The 22,295-nt window shown below is 45.3% G+C and overlaps 1 protein-coding gene across 2 annotated transcripts in view; it reads right to left on the bottom strand.

The window, feature by feature from the left end:
• Positions 1–383: 383 nt before the first annotated feature.
• SEZ6 (seizure related 6 homolog) overlaps positions 384–22,295 on the bottom strand; it is a 1,086,274-nt gene continuing 1,064,362 nt past the window's right edge. The window contains exons 15-17 of one of the 2 annotated variants that reach the window (XM_086955133.1): positions 5,543–5,663; positions 3,602–3,704; positions 384–2,070 (exon numbers count right to left, since the gene is read on the bottom strand). In XM_086955133.1, the coding sequence (XP_086811259.1) occupies positions 2,041–2,070; positions 3,602–3,704; positions 5,543–5,663 (254 nt within the window). In that variant the 3' untranslated portion in view covers positions 384–2,040. Of the gene's footprint in view, positions 2,071–3,538; positions 3,705–5,542; positions 5,664–22,295 lie in introns of those variants that run through there. The other variant, XM_086955132.1, reaches the window with a different exon arrangement.

Raw genomic sequence — 22,295 nt, 5'->3', positions numbered from 1 at the left:
ATTTGCACATCCTCAAGTCTTGCTCCATTTATAAAGAATCTCAAAAACCTCCAATTTGAGAGACACTTTGGATGAAGCTATGTTACCTTCTCCGCTTCCCCTGTTGACATTCTATGCAGATATCTGCCTGAGCTTTCTCTCCTGATTCCAACTGCTGCGCCTATAGGTTTTCTTTGTTGCTTATCTGTTATTTTTAGGTTGATTGGTATCCTCCTTCTTTTTCTTCTTCTTTTATTAAGTGCTTTAGTGCTCTTGGGCCTAGTTAACTTTCTATAAAGCTGCAAAAATAAATTAAATATGTAAATACATAAAATAAACAAATACAAACATAATTCCCATTCACCTACAAAGTGACTTTGTGCCATCTGACCAGTCTTGTATTACACAGGAAAGAAAGATTCTTTATTCTCATACAATTTCAGTTTATGCCATGTTAACAATATCATGAAACAAAAGTGTTCTTGAAAAATAACATCCTTGTTCTTTAAAAATATCCTATTTGGTCTCTTGGTCGATCTCCTGAGTTTTCCTCCTGCTTAAAGCATGCGTCTACCCAAAACATTTTTAATAATGATTTCTAGTGAGGATCTCACTGTATCCAAATCCTGGGACTTTGTGTGTCATGTGGCCAGCACTGTCCTTCTAAATGGAAAACCTTTTAGATGGAGTACATTTTAGATTTGATAATACAGCATTGGCAGAGTCTGATATTGAAAGTGAAAGGATTGGCTCCATGACCTGGGATACATATTTGTCAATTTTGGTACAGGAGTAGGCAAGGCAAATTTCCCTCCCCCCGCCCTCCCCAAATTTAATTTCTCAGTTCCAGAAGCCTTGTGGGTTATTTGTGCTGTGAGTCAGAATATATAGAAAAGCAGCATATGCAGATTTTAGTCTAGAATAAAGAGCCTTTCTTCCCATTAGTGGGATCTTCTGTGGATGAATAGTGTACCTCTAGACACTACATCCAATGGCTTCTCCATGTAAAGATACTTATTTCACATTTAGTGTACCCTTGCAGGCCGCAACATTCAGAACTCATACTGCCTTCCTGAAACAAAGTGGAAGAGGAGAAAAGGGATTTTACTATCATCCATTTATGCTGTCAGAGGTTGTTTTCTGCTTTTGTGTTGGTTGGTTGTGTGGTCAGGTAGGGAGTCTGTAAAGCCAAAGGAAAGTTCAGCACTGTGCAGCTCGTGCAAGTGATCGGTGAATCACAGATCCATTATATTCCTCCATGACGGAACGTGTATCAGTGGCCTACTTGTTGGAAGAGACTGGTGTCCCGTTGTTACTCTAGAATTTTAAAGCTTGGAAATTGATGGATGTATTTCGCAAATTTCCCAACAAACCCAAGACCTATCTCCTTGGACACCGCACTGCAGTCTTTGATCTCTTCTGCATGCGTATGGCACAAAAGCTAACGGAGGGTAGTATTGCAGTGTAACACACCTCGCTGTGTGTAATTGCTTCTATACCTCCCACATGGGCTCACACATCCTGTAGGGATGTAGCTCGTAATGGTTTCCTATCTAGCCTTCTCTCTGCATTTATTTGTGCGTCCAGGTGCCAAATCTTCCAATACCCAGAATCCTCAACCTTGTACCCTGTACACACTTCATTGGAATCCAAAAGGGAACATCCAATGTGGTTTGGGGAAGTAGGGGAAAGAGATGTGTCTATATTAGGCGCGATTTTTTTCTGGTATGACCAGAAGTGGTGGAAAGGAATACACCACCATAGGCAGGATACTAAGTACATGGCTCTTGGCTGCCATCACAGGAAAGGAATAGTTCCAAAGTCGTCATACAGTGCCAACTGCCACACTACGCGAAGGAGCTGCAGCAAGAAGAGTCTTGTCCTGGGGTAGTATTTACAGTGCAGTCCTGCTGGTGAGACTCATTGTGTCAAGAGAGAAGGGTGCTTGGCCACAATAGACAGGAGAGTCTGCTTGAGCGTGCAAGATCGTGTTGCCTCCTTCCCTCCCTACACTACCACATCGTGATGGGATCGTACAAGGCCTCCTGGCAGCGTCGACGTCTAAATGGACACTTCATACTCTCTGGTCTCCTAGAAAAAACAACACAACGTTAGCTACTGGAATGCTGTTGTTGGTGTATATCATAAAAAGCTGCACCATTCGTACATCATGCAGCAATGCACCCTTCTCCCATCAGCTGAATGTTTGGAGCTCCTTGTCGCAATATCCCTTGGCCTATGTATATTCTGATAACGATCTCATTCCATCACATTCCCTTTCCTCACCCAATTTCCAATTATCTCCCCTTATCCCAATAACAACCCACTGTCTTCCGAATTTGTCCCCCACCACTCTAACCTTATACCTCTAAGCTTATGGCTGAAGCAAGAAGATGAAGATGACGGGGTAGGTGAGAGTCATGCAGGATCTTACTTTGATGATGAAGGTGGTAGCAGTAGTTGCTGCTGGTAATCAAACAGTGCTAAGAATGAGGTTAGATAGGCTGGTCATGGTGGTCCTGCAAGTTTACTGCTCACCATTGACAAGTCTCGGAGCAGCTCATAGTGATGAGGGGTACTGTGATGGCCTTTGCGAGAGTGGTGGATGTATTGATGGAACTTTGTTTTGATGACAGTGGCATTGATGACAGCACTGTTAATACTAGTCTTGGTAAATATGTCAGTGATGATGGAAGTACTAATGAAAATGAACTTGGTGAAGGTGACATTGTTAACGTAGCCCTGATGCCCATCTTGCAGGAGGCGACAGCATTGAGGACAATGTTCGTGAACAATCTGACATTGGTGATGCGAGCAATGATGAGAATGGTCTTCAAGAAGCTCGTATCAATGATGGCATTACTGATCATAGTAATCCTGGAGAAGATGGCGGCACCAATAACAATGATGTTAGAAAACCTGACACTGGTGATGGAAGCAAGGTTGTCCCTAGTTTGAGAAAAAATCATGCCAGAGCTTAAAATTACAGAAGACAATGTTTTTAATGAAGATGGCAATGGCGATTGCAACACTGGTATGAATGGTTCTGAAGAGGTTGATGATGAAGATGGTGGCACTGATGACATTGGTCCTGTTGAAGCTGGTGATAAGGATGATGATACTGGTCCTTTGAAAAGATGACAAATGTCCTGTAAGCATTGATGCCAATGATTGTGATGAAGAAGATGCTGATGATGGTAGCACTCATGAAAATGGTTATTTGGGAGCTAAAGTGATGAAGGTGTCACCAGTGAAATTATTTGTCGAGAAGCAGATGTTGGCAATTGTGACACCCATGACATGCCCATTAGGGAAGCAGATGTTGAACATGGTGGAACAGAAGAATGATCCTACAGAACCCGATCACGTCAATGAGAATGGTGATCACATTGCTGATTAGTAAACTGATGGGGTGAAAATAATGCACATCTCTGTGATGGTTACGATGAGTACATATGATGAGCTTTATGTTCACAATAAGTCTTATGGTTGGGGTCACCCCAGTGGTGAGCATGGAGATATGAGCATGTATGCCGCCTACATTATGGTGCATCCAGTATCAGGTAGAAACTGCTAAAATGACAGGGTCTAAGTCCTGCAGCTCAAGGGGGTCATTACTTACTCCGGACTCAAACGTTGGATTATCAAAAGCCGATTCCACAGTGATCTGGTCGTAAGGTTGAGAAGCAGTTAGAGGCATTCGGAGCGATGTCTTGCCCTGTAGTCTGAGAGAGACAATGAAGAAGGATGTGGTGAATTATTACAGACCTTTCCAACTTCTAAACACTAAACAAAAGTGTAGAGCTAAGAAAAGCGGATGATGAACAAAGGTTGTCTCTCTATCTGGAGCTATATTAGTGTAGCTGATAGTCCTCAAGCACTAAGAAGATGGCACTGGCTAAGGCGGCATGTTATGATTAAGGACCATCTGTAAAGCCTCAATACCTTGGCCTAAATAGTTCTACTTCGTGAAGTTGTGAGTAGGGAGGCAATATGGCCTAGTTTGCTCACAGGATGTTTCTTGGACAACAACTTGTCAGATTCTGAAGTAGTGGATGTGATAAAATTGTTACAAGTCAGTGGTTGGGGGTATTCCACTGAGATAGTTCCTCAAATGTGGAGCTCCAGAAAACACAGGAGAATACAATGCAGACAAATAATAAAACTGAGATGACTCCTCCAGAGCCTATATCCCTGCCTAGCTGTGTGTGCCATAAAAACCTGACTGAGTGAAGTGACCCATCTCTACCGACCTTGAGGACCTACGAAACCTGTCTGAGACTACTGCAGCACCAACTAGGCAAACCTTTACAAGGCACAGGGTGCGTGTGTCCCAGTTGAGGGCGTGTAGATTGAGGTAACAGCTCCATGTATATGAGAGCTCTCGGTTATGAAAGGTCTTTTGAAATTATGCTCATAATCTGGGTCAACTAATGTATCAGCCTTTATACCTTCTGAAGTCAATAAAATGGGTACCATTGATTTGGGGATTAATAAATACCCAGAGATGAGACAGTTTATGACTCTCAGAGGCACTTCTACCAAGAAAACCTTATATGGTGCTCTTCTGAATTCCACAGACCTCAGATCGGTGGTCAGTATCGGGAACACATCAGCTGTCTGGGGATTCTGCAATGTTATTGGTCCAGCTAAGCGAGAACCTTCCTGAAGCTCTCTGCTGCATTATGGGAGTGGGCTGTCATCTGAATGAAGCAGGATGTTTAACTCTACCCAAGGGATGACCTGCTTTAACCTGCAGCCGTCCTGGTGAATGTTCTTCTACAGGTCTAGAGTCGACTGCCCGGTCTCTCATGAAGTACTTGCGATCTCTCTCACAATGTGTCTGTAGTGTACCATTGACTAACATTCACTTCCTCAATGACCTTCATTCTCCACTAGCCTGACCACAGCCTGGCTAGGCTGACCAGCTGCCTCTGTTCTTGTTCTAACATTTTTTCCATATCTTTTGTGTTGCATCAAATCTGGTATCTGCATGTGAATGGTGCTTGTTGGTGACAAAGTGGATAAGGAACCAGGGCTAAAGCCTCACTTTCTGCTCAGGTTCTAACTCTTCTTCATCTGCTCACCACATGATCATTCTCATATCTAATATGTAATATGTCATTTATAAATTAGATTTCAAGGATAAAAATACTCTGAAGGATTTAACTTCATGATACAAAGCCAGATGACCGGAAAGATTGCATAAGAATTTTAGTGTGTGGACTGTATAAGAAAGGAGATTGGTGAATGACGTACGTATGCTTCAAGATTGGACAACATAAGTACAACACAGGGCAACATATGACTGTTTCATTTAGGGGACCAGGGATAACCTCATGTAGAGGACGCTGCATTAGTGCATTTATAAAATATAGACTTGAGATGGAACACACAATTATTTGAATAGATCATGCGTGTCGTTCCGTGTTTAGAGTCGCAACCATGCTCTGTGTCAACAGGACTGCAATCTCCCAGCCATAAGCTTCATTGGTCAAACTAAGGCATTTTGAGAGCTATAGTCTTGGTAGTCCACTAATGATAATGATAAATTGAGACTTACTTCGAAAAGTACATGTAGATGCCACCTATGATGAGGGCAACGATGACCACTGGGATGAAGATAGCGATAAGAATGTTGACTCCTTCCAGCATATTCTGTGAGGTGATGGACTTTGCTACAGCTGAACCAGAGAGAGGGAAAAAAAGTGTCAGTGATGTGTGAAGAAGATAAAAAACAAAGTAAATGGGAAACACATACATTGGTAAGAAAATAATAAAGAAAATAATTCAACTGAGACAAAACTACAATAATACATGCCACAAACCTATCTGCAGTCTCTAACGTCCAGCTATGTATCATGTTTGCCTTTTTTGTATAAATTGTGGCAGACTTCCTGCAGCTTGAATATTGTGACCACCAACAATAACACAGATAATGGGGATCGATCCTATTCAGGGAAACGAGGGTAGAGGTACTAGTCAGAAAAATAGTGACCCTCCTTTACCATGGATGACACTATTTAGTTCGTATTGTTACATGCAGACCTTTTTCAGTATATCCCAGCTCATTTCGTTACTAAAAAAATCTAAAATCTCCAATATGTAAGTCAGCCTTTTTGCTAACAAAGCGAATAGACAATCAAACACACATCAGTATATATATAACAATCACATTATATACATATTATGCAAAAACACCCTTTAATTCATTTTCTATATGTTCAGATCAAATCCAATGCCGCAATCACTGATACAAGAGCCCCAATGGTGAAGATTGAGAAGGAGATAGGGTAATTCAAGGTAAACACAGATGTGCACCCCATATCAATATCAGTATGTTAACCAACAATACAATCAGTTATTGTCTTTTTTGTGATTGGGACATGCACATGTTCAGTTAACAACTGCTAAACAAAGCCGACACGTGTTTCGTCCTTGTGGAGGATTCTTTTAAGGCTCTCAAACAGTTACTGTGGGTCATGAATACAAATACAATGAGTCTAATGTATCAGTTACATCATTTCTGTTGCATTATAAAAAGAAAACATGACATGAAGATGTTGTATTAAGGGTCCGATTCACAGAAATAACTTAAGACAAAATCCTAAACTTACTACTTTTGGTATTCACAGAAGTTAGGATTTTGTCTTAAGACAGACTTAAGACAGACTTAAGACAGACTTAAGTTAGGATTCTGTCTTAAGTCTGTCTTAAGACAAAGTTAAGACAAACTTAAGACAAAATCCTAACTTCTATGAATACCAAAAGTAGTAAGTTTAGGATTTTGCCTTAAGTGAGTTCTGTGAATCTGGCCCATAGTGCGGGATTTTGAAGGAGCACTGTTTTCCTAAGAGTCCAAGTTTGATCTCAGACATAAATTAAACGAGAACTTGAGCATCAATATTTCAAAACAAAAGCAGGCAATGGAAACTTCTGACTCGAATAGTATCTGAACACAGTCATTCTCTGTGATCTGACGGCTCTATGCTCTAGCATCAACCCACCGAAAATCCATTGTAAGAAGTGAGTCCACTGCCAGAATTCAGATATTCGTGTAGGTTGGTTTCCTTGCGGACGGGTACGACTGGATTTTGGACCCCATCAGTAGCAGTCCAACTGCTGCTGAATGCTATACACAGGATCTATACTCCAAGTAAATCTTAACGTGAGTAACATTTGCTATTCACATAAACATTACGGTCTATATGCTTTTTCATCTTAAGCTTCCTGTTGGTAGTATATTTTAGGTGCATTTAATGACAAGAAAATACATAGCTAAGAAGCCATCAAAGATGGGACTACGGATATCAATGCTTATTTTTATTTTGGTGTTTTGTTATTAATAAGCATTATGTGCTCCTGGTTGGTTTTGGCAATGTTAGTCTTTCCTTCATGTCGCTTTAGATGGGCAGCCATTTAGAATGGTCAGGTTTTTTCAGTCTGTCCATTACGTCACTAATTAGCTCTGGATTGAGGCAGCGATCCGTGTAGGTAACAGCGGTGTGGCGGTGAGGCCAGGTGGGGGTGATTTCGAGGGACTATCCCAAGGGAATATAAAATAAATAATGAATTTCCCCGCCCGCCATTGTCCCTCGAAATCCCCCCTCACACGGCCCCACCGCTGTTACCTACATGGACCGCGTAGGAGAGTAGGGTCTGCAATCCTATGATCACCCAGATTTTTTGCTTTTGTTTCACTGGTTTACGACTTTCTCTGGCTGTGGGCCTGCCAATCAGACCCACAGCCTAGCTGTTCTCTCACTAAATTGACATGTGTACCTTAGGTGCATTATCCAATTGGTACTGGGCCACCTTATCAGACCCTGTAACTCAGGGCATAGGTGTACCCAGGGCCTACCAGGGGCTGAAGCATGTATTATGCCACCCCTGGATGGCCATCTAAATCTGACACAACTGGCTGCACGACAGCTGGGGCAAGGTGGTGTAATCACCCTTTGCTTTAGATATAGTATACCTATATCTAACCCTAAAAATGGACACACAGATTCCTATCAGTCACTCCTATGGCAGGCCTTGACAATCCTGAAGGCATAGTGCTTGGAATCGTGTGAGATGGTGCTCTGGCATGGGCTGAGCCCGTTTGCAGCTTGCGGAACCAAGTCCTAATAGCTGTTCCATGATAACGCATACCATATACTCTTAAGTGCATTATAATCCTCGCGGTTAAATGCTATCTTTGGTATCGCTTTATCAAAACATGTCGAGTAAGGTGTCATACGAATTGGAATACTAACCCCTCACCAATTCTGGCGACGGGGTTAGCATTCCACCTTTCTAGAGGGACATGACATGTATGTAACTGTGAACCCCGGTTAAAGTTAACTGAAGCCTCAGCTCCACAAAATGGATGCTGCCACCACAGACACGAGTCTGACCTCCTGCTGCTGGGAGTCCTTCCAGCGAGGAGAGCTTGGACAAAGGGTTTCCTGTCAGGGGCGGTGCTAGCACCATCCCAGACAGGGTTTTGTGTATCCTGGGTAGGCAGGGCTTTACAGGAAGGTGACTGCAAGTGGCACCCCGGTGCTCACTACGCATCTGCCGGCTAGAACCAGTTCCAGGGGCACACCAGCCCCTGGCCTGGGGAAAGTCCGGCATGGGAGAGGGGTGTAACCACCCCCCTTCCTGGTCCCACCCCTAGGGCAGGACCTAGTCGCGTACCCACCCCTTTCTTTAGGATAAAGGCAGGAGCGGGGACCCTTCCAAATTAGATCATCTTTGAATCAAGAAACTACTTTCCACGAAAGGAACTCTCGACTCTTCTCAAGATTTCTCCCTTGTGACTAAGGAGTAGTCACCCTGCATCCGCAGGCACCATCTAAGAACTCTGCGGTTTGCTGCACGTCCTTCCTCCGGAATCCGAGTGCCCAGCTCAACGAGACCCGGCTTCCCTGGCACCTCTGACCTCTACCTACCTCTACAGCTAAGCTGAGAACCGTAGGTGCGACGAGACCTCGAGGGACCGGCCATCATCAGAACTGCACGACTTCTATCCAGCACGACCGCCGAGGGATCCTCTGGTGAGTGCTTTGGGGTCCGAGAAGCCCCGACCCTGAGCAGCTCCAGCACCGAAGTCCAGCCTCCCAGCATCCACGAGATCTGCGTGGGGCCCTTCTGCTTTTTGCTGCTCACCGCGTTGTTTGGCTACTAGCCCGCTGGCTTGTGGCCTTCCCGACGACGCCCGACGACATCACCACTGCTGGTCTGGTTGCTCCAGACTGGCCCTTGCTCCCTTCCAAAAGAGGAGCACCCCGGACCCTCCTGGTCCCCTCCAGATGCCATTTTAGGTCCACCGCGTGGGCTTGAATTTGCCAAGACTTGTTGCCCCAATCCTGGGTCCAGCGACGTCGACAGCATCAACCATCGTGGGACAGCTCGCACCTCCATCCTGGTCGCCGACAACGCCTCCTGGTCCGTGAGACTGCAGAGCCCAGCGTCGCCCACTCACCTAGTCGAGGTGACTACCATCCAGTGCCCTCCTGGTGCCATCTGATCACTGGCTAGTGGTCAGGAACTTGGTCCCCTCTGCTTTCAGGTGTCATCCATCTTCGATCCAGGCTTGGATCACTTCGAACTATCTTTACTGGTCGCCTGCCAGCAACTTCTTTCTTCAGGCTCCTGGTCCGTCAACGAGGATTCCCGACGTCTTTTGAGACCTATGCAGCTGCAGCCCCTGGGCTAGGTAACTTCGGCATTTCGGTGCCCCAGCATAGCCTCACTATCCAAGGGTCCAGAGTCACTGTCCTTTTCGACCTACCTTATCGGGTTCGCTCATCTCCTGCTCTCCCGAGAACACTAACTTTGCCTTTACTAGCTCCCATAGACTTTGTCCCGCATCCCGCGTGAGAGTGCACACTCTGCACCCGAGTCCCCTAGGCCTCCTACTAGTAATCTGAAGGTTCAGTAACATAGTCCTAGCGATTCCAAAGCCTATTAGTACAGTACTTACCTGCTAGTAATTTCGCATTCCACTTCCATAGTATATGGTTTTTCGTGCCCCTCGGGCATTTGTGTAAATTGTGCAACTTGAAGTATTTTCGTAAGAGTTTTGTTGTGTGCTTAGTACCCTGTCCTCATAAAGAGTACAGGGCTGTTGTGATCTAAATAAATACACTGTTTATTTTCATAACACTTGTGTGGTGTCCTTTCACTTGGTGTTCAAGGGGTATATGTGATGGTATAACAGCTGGCTTAACACGCCCTCTAGAGTTTAGCCCGAAGACTGCTCATATCCACGCTACTAGGATAGCTGGTCTATAAGGTTGACTTACAACCAATCACCATAAGGGTTGTTTGGACTGATACATAGTGATCAGTAGAATAGTAAGCACTGCATATCATGCCAACTTCTCACATTGGTGAGCAGCGGTTGGGATTTGAGCTTGCTGTTGTTTTACCACACGTATCCTAAGAATATCTTGTGAAAGATCACATAAGTACTCCAGGTACATATAACTTAGCTTAGAATACTCTGAGTTCTACTGAACCAGCTGTTGTAGCTCCTCAAGGCTTAGCACACCTTGGCTACAACTCTTAGCAAGGGATCAGTAGGCAAACAAATAGTGTAGGTAGGTGCATCACTTACACCACACTAGAAACAGCATGTCAGACAAAGGAGGAAACTCTGAGTCTCCACTTGTGTCAGTGGACCCTCCACAGGTCACTTCCAGATATGCTGCTCTTAGCTTCCAGGAGATGAGACAAGTGTGTACCTTCAGGAAACTAAAACAGGGTTCTAACCCTACAATCCCATTCCTGATTGGTCTCTTAGAGACTTATGATGCCAGGAGGGCTGGTAACCCAGACCCTTCTAATCCAGATGGGAAAATGCCTCCCCTAGAGGGAACCACAGGTGACCCTGACCTTATCCATCTCTCTGCAGAAGGTGAAGAGGAGGATGAGGATCTAGAGCCATCTGAGGACGAGGCAGACAAAGGTCCAGAAGTAGTTAGCCAGCTAACTAGGGCCAACTTAAGCAGGCATGAGAATGGTACTAGGAGATCCCTGGGGCCCCTCTCAGGCCAGCTTAACATTGGGAATGGACAAGTTAGGTCTCTATCTAGAGGCTCTAACAGATCCATTCAAACCAATGGCTCTCAGGCCTCTTCTCACAGAGGGATGACATCCCCTCAGAGGAGAGTGTATGAAGCCAAAGTGAGGGAAGTCAATCTGAGGATTGAAAGGGAAGAACTTGCCCTGGCCAAAGAGAGACTTGCCTTTGCTAGAGAGCAAAAGTTAGGTGGACTAGATTCCACTGGTGGCAGCATTCCCCCAAGGGAAAACAGGAGTTTAGACACTAGACACCTGAGTAAGATAGTGCCCCCCTTTAAACAAGGGGATGATATCCACAAATGGATAACTGCTTTGGAGAGGGCCTGCACTGTACAGTGTGTCCCCCAGAGTCAGTGGGCAGCTATCTTGTGGCTCTCCTTTGAAGGTAAAGGAAGAGACAAGCTCCTCACTACTAGAGCTGAGGATGCTAATGAATACCAAGTCCTGAAAAATACACTGATAGATGGGTTTGGCCTAACCACTGAGCAGTACAGGTTGCTGTTCAGGGATACCAGAAAACTCAGTCTCAGGATTGGTCTGACTTTGTAGATTGTGCCACTAAGGCTTTGGAGGGCTGGTTGCTGGGCAGTAAGGTTACTGATTATACAGGATTGTACAATCTGATCATGAGGGAACAGATTTTAAACAATTGTCAGAACCAGTTGTTGCATCAGCACCTTGTTGACTCAGATCTGACCTCTCCCCAAGAATTGGGAAAGAAGGCAGACAGATGGGTCAGAACAAGGGTTAAGCAAAACCAGGGCCAGAACCAGGGTGGTCAGAAGAAAGCAGACCAGAAGGGTAAAGATTCTAAAGGTAAACAAAATGACCAGAAGTCTTCAACAGGTCCCCAACAACCCAAAGAGGGTGGGGGTCAGGCTTCCCAGAAGAAGAAGAATCAAGAAGGCCAGTCAAAAAGGTGGTGCCAATACTGTAAAAGTAAAACTCACTGGTTTAGTGAGTGCACCAAGAAAGGAGGGCAGACTCCTGCTACTGGAGCCCCTAAGGCACCTGTGGCCCCTAGTACAGCCAGCAGTAGTAGTGCATCTCCCAAGGGTTTAGTGGGGTTCACCTTGGGTTCTGAGGGATATGACAACTTAGTTGGCACACTCACTCAGGCTGTCCTTGTCTGTACAGGGGATATGGATATATCCCCTGATGTCAGTCCCAATACTTTGGGCAAATACAGGCAGACACCTTTGATAAATGGAAAAATGGCTCAGGCCTATAGGGACACTTGTGCCAGTGTCACCATGGTGACACCTAACTTCGTGGACCCTGGACAAATCATGCCAGGTACAGATTTCCTGGTGACCAATGCCAGCAACGTCACTACCAGTCATAGTATGGCGATTGTTGCTTTCTCCTGGGGAGGGGTAAATGGCCAAAAGAAGGTTGTAGTTAGTTCAGACCTACCAGTGGATTGTTTGTTGGGCAATGATTTGGAGTCATCACAATGGTCAGAAGTGGAGCAGAGGACTCACATGGAGATGTTAGGCTTGCCAGCACATGTGCTTGCTGTGACTAGGTCACAGGCCAGAAAATGCCCCACTGAACAGGTGCTGGATCCTGGAACAATGGACCAGACACCTCCCAAGAAGAAGAGCAGTAGGGTTAAGGCATTGCCTTCCCCCTTGCCCCAGGTTGAGGATCAAGTCTCAGAGGAGGCTGACCTACAGGAATTGAGGGAAACTGAGCCTAAAGAATTTGAACTTGATCATGTTGAGTTTCTGGGCTCAGGGGGACCCTCAAGAGAAGACCTGGGGAAGGAACAGTTAGACTGCCCTTCCCTTGAACCCCTCAGACAGCAGGCTGCTGCTGAGGCTGCTGGGAACGCCACAGGTACCCACAAGGTATACTGGGATGATGGACTCCTGTACACTGAGGCAAGAGACCCCAAGTCTGGCATGGCCAGGAGGCTGGTTATCCCCTTGTCTCAGAGAGGTTTCCTTCTTACCTTGGCCCATGAGATTCCCTTAGCAGGACACTTAGGCCAGACAAAGACTTGGGACAGACTTGTCTCACACTTTCACTGGCCTCACATGAATGAGGATACCAAGGAGTTTTGTCGCTCCTGTGTCACTTGCCAAGCCAGTGGTAAGTCAGGTGGCACAACAAAGGCCCCCCTTATACCAATGCCTGTGGTGGGGTGCCCTTTGAAAGAGTGGGGATTGACATTGTTGGTCCAATGGAACCCCAGACAGCATCAGGGCACAAGTTTATACTGGTGGTGGTGGACCATGCCACCAGGTATCCTGAAGCTATTCCCCTTAGGACGACTACAGCACCTGTTGTGGCAAGAGCCCTAGTTGGAGTGTTCTCCAGAGTGGGCTTCCCTAAGGAGGTTGTCTCTGACAGAGGTGCAAACTTCATGTCAAGCTACTTAACTGCTATGTGGAAGGAATGTGGTGTCAACTACAAGTTCACTACACCCTATCATCCACAATGCAATGGGCTTGTTGAAAGGTTCAACAGGACCCTAAAAGGGATGATTCATGGACTACCTGAAAAGCTCAGGCGTAGATGGGATGTCCTGATACCCTGCCTTTTATTTGCTTATAGAGAAGTCCCACAGAAGGGGGTTGGCTACAGCCCTTTGAACTTTTGTATGGACATCCTGTAAGAGGACCTCTGTGTTTGGTGAAGGAAGGATGGGAGAGACCTCTCAAAAAGCCCGCAACCAACATAGTGGACTATGTACTTGGTCTCCGCTCCAGGATGGCTGAGTACATGGAAAAGGCATCTAAAAACCTTGAGGCTAGCCAGGAACTTCAAAAAGCCTGGCATGACCAAAAGGCTGTCCTGACTGTATACCAGCCTGGACAGAAGGTGTGGGTGCTGGAGCCAGTGGCCCCAGCAGCACTCAAAGACAAATGGTCTGGGCCCCACACAATCCTTGAGCAAAAGGGAGAGGTCACCTACCTGGTGGACCTTGGAACTCCCAGGAGCCCCCACAGGGTGCTCCATGTAAACAGGCTCAAAGCATATGTCGACAGGAAGGACATGAGCTTGCTCATGGCCATAGATGAGGGACAGGAGGAAGAGAGTGACCCTCTCCCAGACCTGCTCACTCAGAATCCTGATGATGGATCAGTAGATGGTGTTGTCTTTTGTGGCAGCCTCTCTGAACATCAACAGAAGGATTGCAAACAAGTTCTTCAATCCTTCAGGCATATGTTCTCTCTAACACCCAGTCAGACCAATTGGTGTACCCATGAGGTTGACACTGGTGACAGCTTGCCAGTCAAGAGTAAAATCTACAGGCAGCCTGATCATGTTAGAGACTGCATCAAAACAGAAGTTCAGAAAATGTTGGAGTTGGGAGTCATTGAACCCTCAGATAGCCCTTGGGCTAGTCCAGTAGTTCTAGTGCCAAAGCCTCACATCCAGGGTGGTAAGAAAGAGATGAGGTTTTGCATAGACTACAGAGGTCTCAATGCAGTCACTAAGACTGATGCCCACCCAATACCAAGGGCAGATGAGCTTATAGATAGATTGGCTTCTGCCAACTACTTAAGTACATTTGACCTGACAGCTGGGTATTGGCAAATCAGGTTAGCTGAGTATGCCAAGCCCAAGACAGCATTTTCTACCCCTGGTGGGCATTATCAATTTGTGGTAATGCCCTTTGGTTTGAAAAATGCACCTGCCACCTTCCAAAGGCTAGTGAATCATGTTCTCACTGGGCTGGATGACTTCTGTGCAGCATATCTTGATGATATTGCTGTCTTTAGCTCCACCTGGGAGGATCACCTGGTCCACCTGAGGAAAGTGTTAGAGGCACTGCAAGCAGCAGGTCTCACTATCAAGGCCACAAAGTGCCAGATAGGGCAGACACAGGTTGTATACTTGGGCCACCTTGTAGGTGGAGGCCAAGTTCAGCCACTGGAGAGAAAGATACAGTCAATCAGGGACTGGGCTCCTCCAACCACCCAAACTCAGGTTCGAGCTTTCTTGGGCCTGACTGGTTACTACAGAAAGTTTGTCAGAAATTATGGATCAATTGTGACTCCACTTAATGAACTGACAAGTGAGAAAATGACAAAAAAGGTTCAGTGGACAGCAGGCTGTCAAAAAGCATTCGATGACCTAAAGCAGGCCATGTGCACAGCACCTATCCTCAAGAGTCTAGACTACTCCAAACCATTCATTGTCCAAACAGATGCTTCTGAGTTGGGTGTGGGAGCTGTTCTATCTCAACTGAATTTTGATGGTAATGACCAGCCCATTGCTTTTATAAGCAGAAGGCTGACCCCCAGAGAGAAAAATTGGTCAGCTATTGAGAGGGAGGCCTTTGCTGTGGTTTGGGCCCTGAAGAAACTGAGGCCATACTTGTTTGACACTCATTTCAAGATTCACACCGACCATAAGCCCCTCTTATGGCTAAATCAGATGAAGGGTGAAAACCCAAAACTGCTTAGGTGGTCCATTTCCCTACAGGGGATGGATTTTACAGTGGAGCATAGACCTGGCACTGATCATGGCAATGCAGATGGGCTCTCCAGGTATTTCCACTTAGAACAAGAAGACTCACCTGGTCAAGGTTAGTTTATTGTCCCAAAGTTGGGGGGGGGGGGGTCATGTAGGAGAGTAGGGTCTGCAATCCTATGATCACCCAGATTTTTTGCTTTTGTTTCACTGGTTTACGACTTTCTCTGGCTGTGGGCCTGCCAATCAGACCCACAGCCTAGCTGTTCTCTCACTAAATTGACATGTGTACCTTAGGTGCATTATCCAATTGGTACTGGGCCACCTTATCAGACCCTGTAACTCAGGGCATAGGTGTACCCAGGGCCTACCAGGGGCTGAAGCATGTATTATGCCACCCCTGGGTGGCTATCTAAATCTGACACAACTGGCTGCACGACAGCTGGGGCAAGGTGGTGTAATCACCCTTTGCTTTAGATATAGTATACCTATATCTAACCCTAAAAATGGACCCACAGATTCCTATCAGTCACTCCTATGGCAGGCCTTGACAATCCTGAAGGCAGAGTGCTTGGAATCGTGTGAGATGGTGCTCTGGCATGAGCTGAGCCCGTTTGTAGCTTGCGGAACCAAGTCCTAATAGCTGTTCCATGATAACGCATACCATATACTCTTAAGTGCATTATAATCCTCGCGGTTAAATGCTATCTTTGGTATCGCTTTATCAAAACATGTCTAGTAAGGTTTTGACAACAAAGCAAAGAGCACTTAAAAAAAACATTACTGTGAAAAATGTTCTCTGAGTGAAAAATGTTCATTCAGAGCCAAAATAACAAAGGGAAGGGAGAATAGGCGTGGAAGGCCAGTAACAAAATGGATTGAGTGAGGAGGGGAAGGTGGAGAGACAAAAGGAGAAAATAGACAGCAGAGTGGAATAGAATGACAAAAACATGGGAAGAGGAAAAGCTAATTAAGTGAGGAAGAAAGGAAAGGTAGAGGAGAGAGGATAAGGGTGCTAGAGAAGCAGACAGATGGAGGGAGGGAGAGGGGAAGAGATTAAGGAGCAGAAATGATGGATGACAGTGGAGAGAAGGGTAGAAAGTGTTAAAGATAGAGAGAAAGCTGGAAAGCGAAAGTGGAGAAGAGGGAGACAGGAAAGTGGTAGAGGATGTGGTGTAACCATCAGAGCCGACATTGGAACTTTTGGGAACCAGGTTTGAATCCCAGTGTTGTCTCAACATCCTGTGATTCTATGCAAATTACCTAATCTCCCCGGTCCTAAAAAAAAAGAAATGCCTCCATGTAGAGAACTCCAATATCTCTGGGTAGAGTTAGCGCTATATAAAAACTACAAAAAAAAGTGAATGATGAAGGAAATGATGGAGAGGAGAGGAAGGCAGAAGAGGGTGTCAAACATTTTCTGGCCTATCAGAAAAAGAAAGGATGGTTGCTTCCTCACATGCACTATCCTAATAAGGTATAATTTCCTTCATTAAAGGGAATGTTAAAGGAAATTCCACCTTTGGATTCTCCTTTGTTTTAAACGCTGCCTCCAGGCACAGGAGGACTTTCCATTACAGTCTGCAGCAAAGTAATAAAATGGAGACATAAAAATATCATTTCAACACACAAAGGGGGTCCCAGGGAATATTTAACGACCTACCAGTGCTACAACCCTGACAATAACTTATATACCAACCTAAGAGTAGCACGGGGTCACAGAAAAATAGAGTGTGTGTGCCTTATCCGCTAAGGAAAGGTGTTGTAATCTAATCAACTCGCAAAATCTGTCAAAGGGTCTCTCCAAATGTTTGAAGAGTTCCCATCAGACTTCCACCCTGTACCGCCCTACATCATTTGGGAACCTTCAAAGTGCATCTTGGAGATTGAGCACCCAGTGCAAGATTTGGCAAGACTCAACCAAATCACTCACATCGGTCCCAAACAGGTTGTATTCAATAGTAGGTATCAGGAGGTAGTTGAAAAGCAGTGCTCATTAAAGTAAACCAAAGGATGTGTGAGGTGTGGTGGCTAAAATTGAGTAAGAGGAGGAAAATATGTTTAATGGATACCTCCCTTTTCTCAATATTAAAAACAATGCAAACGGTAGTTTCAACAAATAACTACACAGATGAAAAAATGGTTGACATGTTTCTGCAGACTTTCACTGGGCCCATGGGTCACCACGCTGCTTCATCAGGACCTAATTATGCTACTGCTAAGAGTGATGATGTGAATTAAATCATAAGTAAAAGTGATAATCAGAGTAAATATCACCTGAGAATTCTCCTGTTTTCAAGTTGCGGGAGTACATCAAGCGGACAGACAAACCCACAACGTGAGAAAAATGTATATATCATTAGTGACAATGTAAAATCTCAAAAAAGTCAACTGCTGTATTTGTAATATCCAGTCAGGTGAACGTACTACAAAATCAGGTCACCTAAATAAGTGTACTTAGAGAGCTAGACCTTCATTGTGTCTCATAATCATATGTGCAAATAACATATAATTAACACTCACCCAATCTGTAGGAGAATGTCGCCCCCCCTCACCTGGCCACAGCTCAGGTAACACGGAGCACCGCTCTGTTCAAGCCAAACAAATGGAGGAAATCAGAGGAAGCACCTCGACGCTGCGCAACAAAACTGTGTGTCTTTGCTAGACAATTGTGTAAAAAAACCTTAATTTCCTATTCACCAACATTGTAATCTTCGCCCTCTTGGGTCACTTGTACCATCCTCCGTAAGAGGAGACCCAAAGTGGTTCACATGAATGCTTCAGTTCAAAAGTAAGTTTGTGAAAGTGTTTAAAGAGCCACGGTCGGCTGTGGGTGTTGTTGCTAGGGAGTTTCTCAGACCTACACTCTATTGCGCAGGCTCTGACGTCCTTGATGATTGAAGACATATTCTTCATCTAGTCACTACATACAAAAGAATACTTGTAAGAATCTATTAAATCTCCATGTCAGCCCTCCGTTGTCAAAGAGTCTGAGTTTCTGTAGCCTGTCTTCTTGTTTTGCATTTCTAATATAATGAGAGTGCATCTCAGAGCAAAGTCAAGGGCTCGCTCGAGGTGGTGAAAGCGGTTGTTTAAAAGACTCGGTTGTGGCTTGATGTCTCCCGCTTATCTATACGAGAACAGTGCAACATAGCCTAGCAGCGGCCAATCTTAGTTAATAGTTATCGCGCGCCGCATATATATCATGAATGGGTAAAACATCCTTAGTGCCTGCGCTCCGCTTTTTTAAAAAAAAGGAAGGGTTTCATGTTCTGCATGCCAAGTAACGGGAGGAAAAACAGCTGTCTATCGCGCCTGACTCTTTTCAATGTCCTAATTCCGCCTATCTTAGACTATCAGATCTGTCTATTGTTAATGGTGTGCATCAACCGAGTCTGCCTTCCTACCTGTCCGTCGGTACTCCAGACGTCCTTCTGGGCTGTCTGTGGGAGGTACCCGGCGGACAGTAGGAGGTCTATTAGGCAAAAACCTGGGTAGGCTCACGCTGTGATGTCATAACGATTCAGAAAAGGGGGTGGTGATGAACAGAGTGTCTGAATTAGGCAGACCACTCTTACCCAGTCCAAAGATCAGGGCTTGATCCATCACCGTTTTTTAGCTCACTGCACCATCCCAGCTCAGAACCTGGCTACATGCAAATTAGTCTGACCCTGGCCCAGTGCATCATGGGAACAGGGCAGACCAAACTACCAAGCCAATTCTTATACTGGGAAGGAAACAAGCTTCCGGGGACCGGTTTCTGGCATTTCAGCCGTCTTCAGCCCGGCTTGCTTGAATCCTGATGGTGCAATGAGCAAGGGATTTGCATACAACCAGGTTCTGAACTGGGATGGTGCAGTGAGATAAATAACGGTGATGGATCAAGCCCTGATCTTTGGACTGGGTGAGAGTGGTCTGCTTAATTCAGACACTCTGTTCATCACCACCCCCTTTTCTGAATCGTGATGTCATAACAGCGCGCCTCCCAAGGTCTATAGGGAAATGTAGTTTAGTGGCGTGTTCTCGCCGAACATACTTTGCATGTTTGTTAAAGTGAATCTAATCACCACCACTCTGTTCAATGTCGCGTGATTCTGCTCATGACTGGTTCAGAATCAGTTTTCTGTCTAGTGTTTCTATTCTGTTTGGCAGATCCCTCGCGCTTGTATGGCACTCCTTGTGGTACTACAAAACCTCTAAGGAACTAGGGAAATGTAGTCATATTCACTATCTGTCTGCGGTGTGCTCAGTATTATTTATCAGTACTCTCCTCTTGGACCCACATATAGTTTGCATGTGGCGAAGAGAGGATGTTGAAGTCGGAGACTGTGTGGGATGTATGTAAAGGATCTATATATGCCTCGCTATACATATCCACTATCCTCAGAGACTCTCTAAATCTATGCAGAGTGTATTATTTGTTCGTTCTCAAGAGAACTCCTGGAACCACATGAACTTGGGTGCGTTACGCCCTAGACCAGGATCTATTACAGCGACATCCACGGGATCTCCTCGTTCGTCCCAAGTTTATCGGTCTGTAATTTGTAGACCCACCTCTGCTCACATCTTAAAAGGAACCTACTCACATCGGTGACGTGTGTCGGGATCAATGGTTGTTCTAAGACTGTCCACCTTAGTGCCAAAGGACTGTGTCTCGCCTCTAGAAAATGACTTGTCAGCCTGGTCGCTTGCTTTGAGCATCTGATTGAGCTCTTATGCTCCGAGATGCGTATCTTAACCTTTCGCGAGGTCATCCCTACATATCGTTTTCCACAGGGACAGCTGACTAGATATATCAAATTGCTGCTATTGCAGTTTGTAAATCTGCGCTGTTCCCAGGGTCGGTCTGTGCCGATGTCTATAGTTAGGGACTTCTCTGTCTGGGGACAGGCTGCACAGTTACCGCAGGGATGGTGACCCGTGGTCGCCGGCATATCCCATAGGGTACCTATTGCTCTGGGGAGCTCTCCTTTGGGTTGAGTATGTACCAATCTGTCCTTGAGGTTTGGTCCTCTTTTAAAAGCAAATAGTGGGGCAGGTAGGGTGTCAGCTCCTGTGTTAAGGATTTTCCAATGTTTCCTCACTATTTTTTAATCTGATTTGATTCTGTGCAGAAAGTTTGTACACATGTAATACGATCCTGTTTAGGTTTAGGTGGCAAGATCTCCAGTAGGCTGTCTCTGTTATTATTTGAAGCTCTTTTTTGGACTTCCGAACCAAATGTCTAGGATAATTCTTCATTGAGAGGTCTATTTCAAGGCTTTTCGCATGGTGTTCAAAGGCCTGTTTGGTTGAGCAATTTCGTTGGATCCAAAGGAATTGCCCGTATGGCAGATTATTCTGGAGTGCTTTGGGGTGACAACTATTGTAGCTTAAAAGAGAGTTCTTTGCTAGTGGTTTGCGGTACAATTCTGACTCTAAACCAGTGGAGGTAGACATAATGAGGATGTCAAGAAATGCCAGATGTGATCTACTGTGTTCCATAGTAAATTTCAAGTATTGATTCCTTCCATTGAGCCAGGCATGGAAATTCTGTAGTTCTTACTCCGTACCTCTCCAAATTACCAAGACATCATCGATGTAGCGCTTCCACAGGCGTAGGTTGGCTGTGAAAGGGTTTGTTTCAGCAAAGATGTAGTCTTGCTCGAATCTGTGCACGTAAAGATTCGCCAGGCTCGGGGCAAAAATACTGCCCATGCTGGTTCCACTGATCTGTAAGTATAGAGAGTCTTCAAACTGAAAGAAATTTTCAGTCATAGCCAGATTTGCCAAGGTCATAATCACACTGGCTGGAGTGATGGTGTCAAGATCCTTTTCATTCAGAAGAGCCTCCACTACCTCTAAGGTCTCTCGTTGGGGTATTGAGGTGTACAGACTCTCTACATCAAATGACACCAGAATATCTTGGTAGTTGTCATAATCTATCTGAGGTAGAAGTCTAAGAACATCTTTGGTGTCCTTCAGGTAGGTAGGCATCTCCCTCACCATGGGTTTAAGAAAAAAGTCCACAAAAGTCGACAAAGGTTCCAAAAGGGAGCCTATTCCCGAGATAATCGGGCGGCCAGGTGGTGGGCGTGTGGGCTTATGTATCTTAGGTAGATGGTAGAAGTACGGTATTCTTGGGTTTACTGCACAAAGGTATTGACCCTCTTTCGCTGTAATCCACCCTTCGCTGAGTGCCTCCTCCACTATCTGCCCAATCTCTTTGGTCAGTCTCTCTGTGGGGTCTGTGGTCAGTTTGCGATAGGCTTGACAATTGTTCAGTTGGCGTAAACATTCACTGCGGTATGTTTCTGAGTCGAGTAGCACTGTCGCTCCGCCCTTGTCCGCCGGTTTGATGATTATGGACTGGTTATTGGCCAGATCTCTTACAGCTTCTTGTTCTTTCTTGGAAGAATTATTGAAAGGTCTTGTGTCTAAACGGAACAATTCTTTCAGGTCATGGTCAACCGCTTCTTCGAAAGTAAGTACTTTTGCTGGTAGACCTGTCGTCGTGGGGTTAAATGTGGAAGGCCTCTTGAGACCAGTGTTCAGGTCACTACTTTGACTTTCTTGTAAGGTCGACTCCTTATTGGCAAAAAGGTAGTGTAGTCGAATCTTTCGAAAAAACTTGCCCATTTCGGTCTGGGCGATAATCCGGGATAATCTGCCATAGGGGCAATTCCTTCAGATCCAACGAAATTGCTCAACCAAACAGGCCTTTGAACACCATGCGAAAAGCCTTGAAATAGACCTCTCAATGAAGAATTATCCTAGACATTTGGTTCGGAAGTCCAAAAAAGAGCTTCAAATAATAACAGAGACAGCCTACTGGA

The sequence above is a fragment of the Lissotriton vulgaris genome, chromosome 2_1 (assembly GCF_964263255.1).
Source record: "Lissotriton vulgaris chromosome 2_1, aLisVul1.2, whole genome shotgun sequence".
Classification (NCBI taxonomy): Eukaryota; Metazoa; Chordata; class Amphibia; order Caudata; family Salamandridae; genus Lissotriton; species Lissotriton vulgaris.
This window is presented reverse-complemented; position numbering and strand designations above follow the sequence as displayed.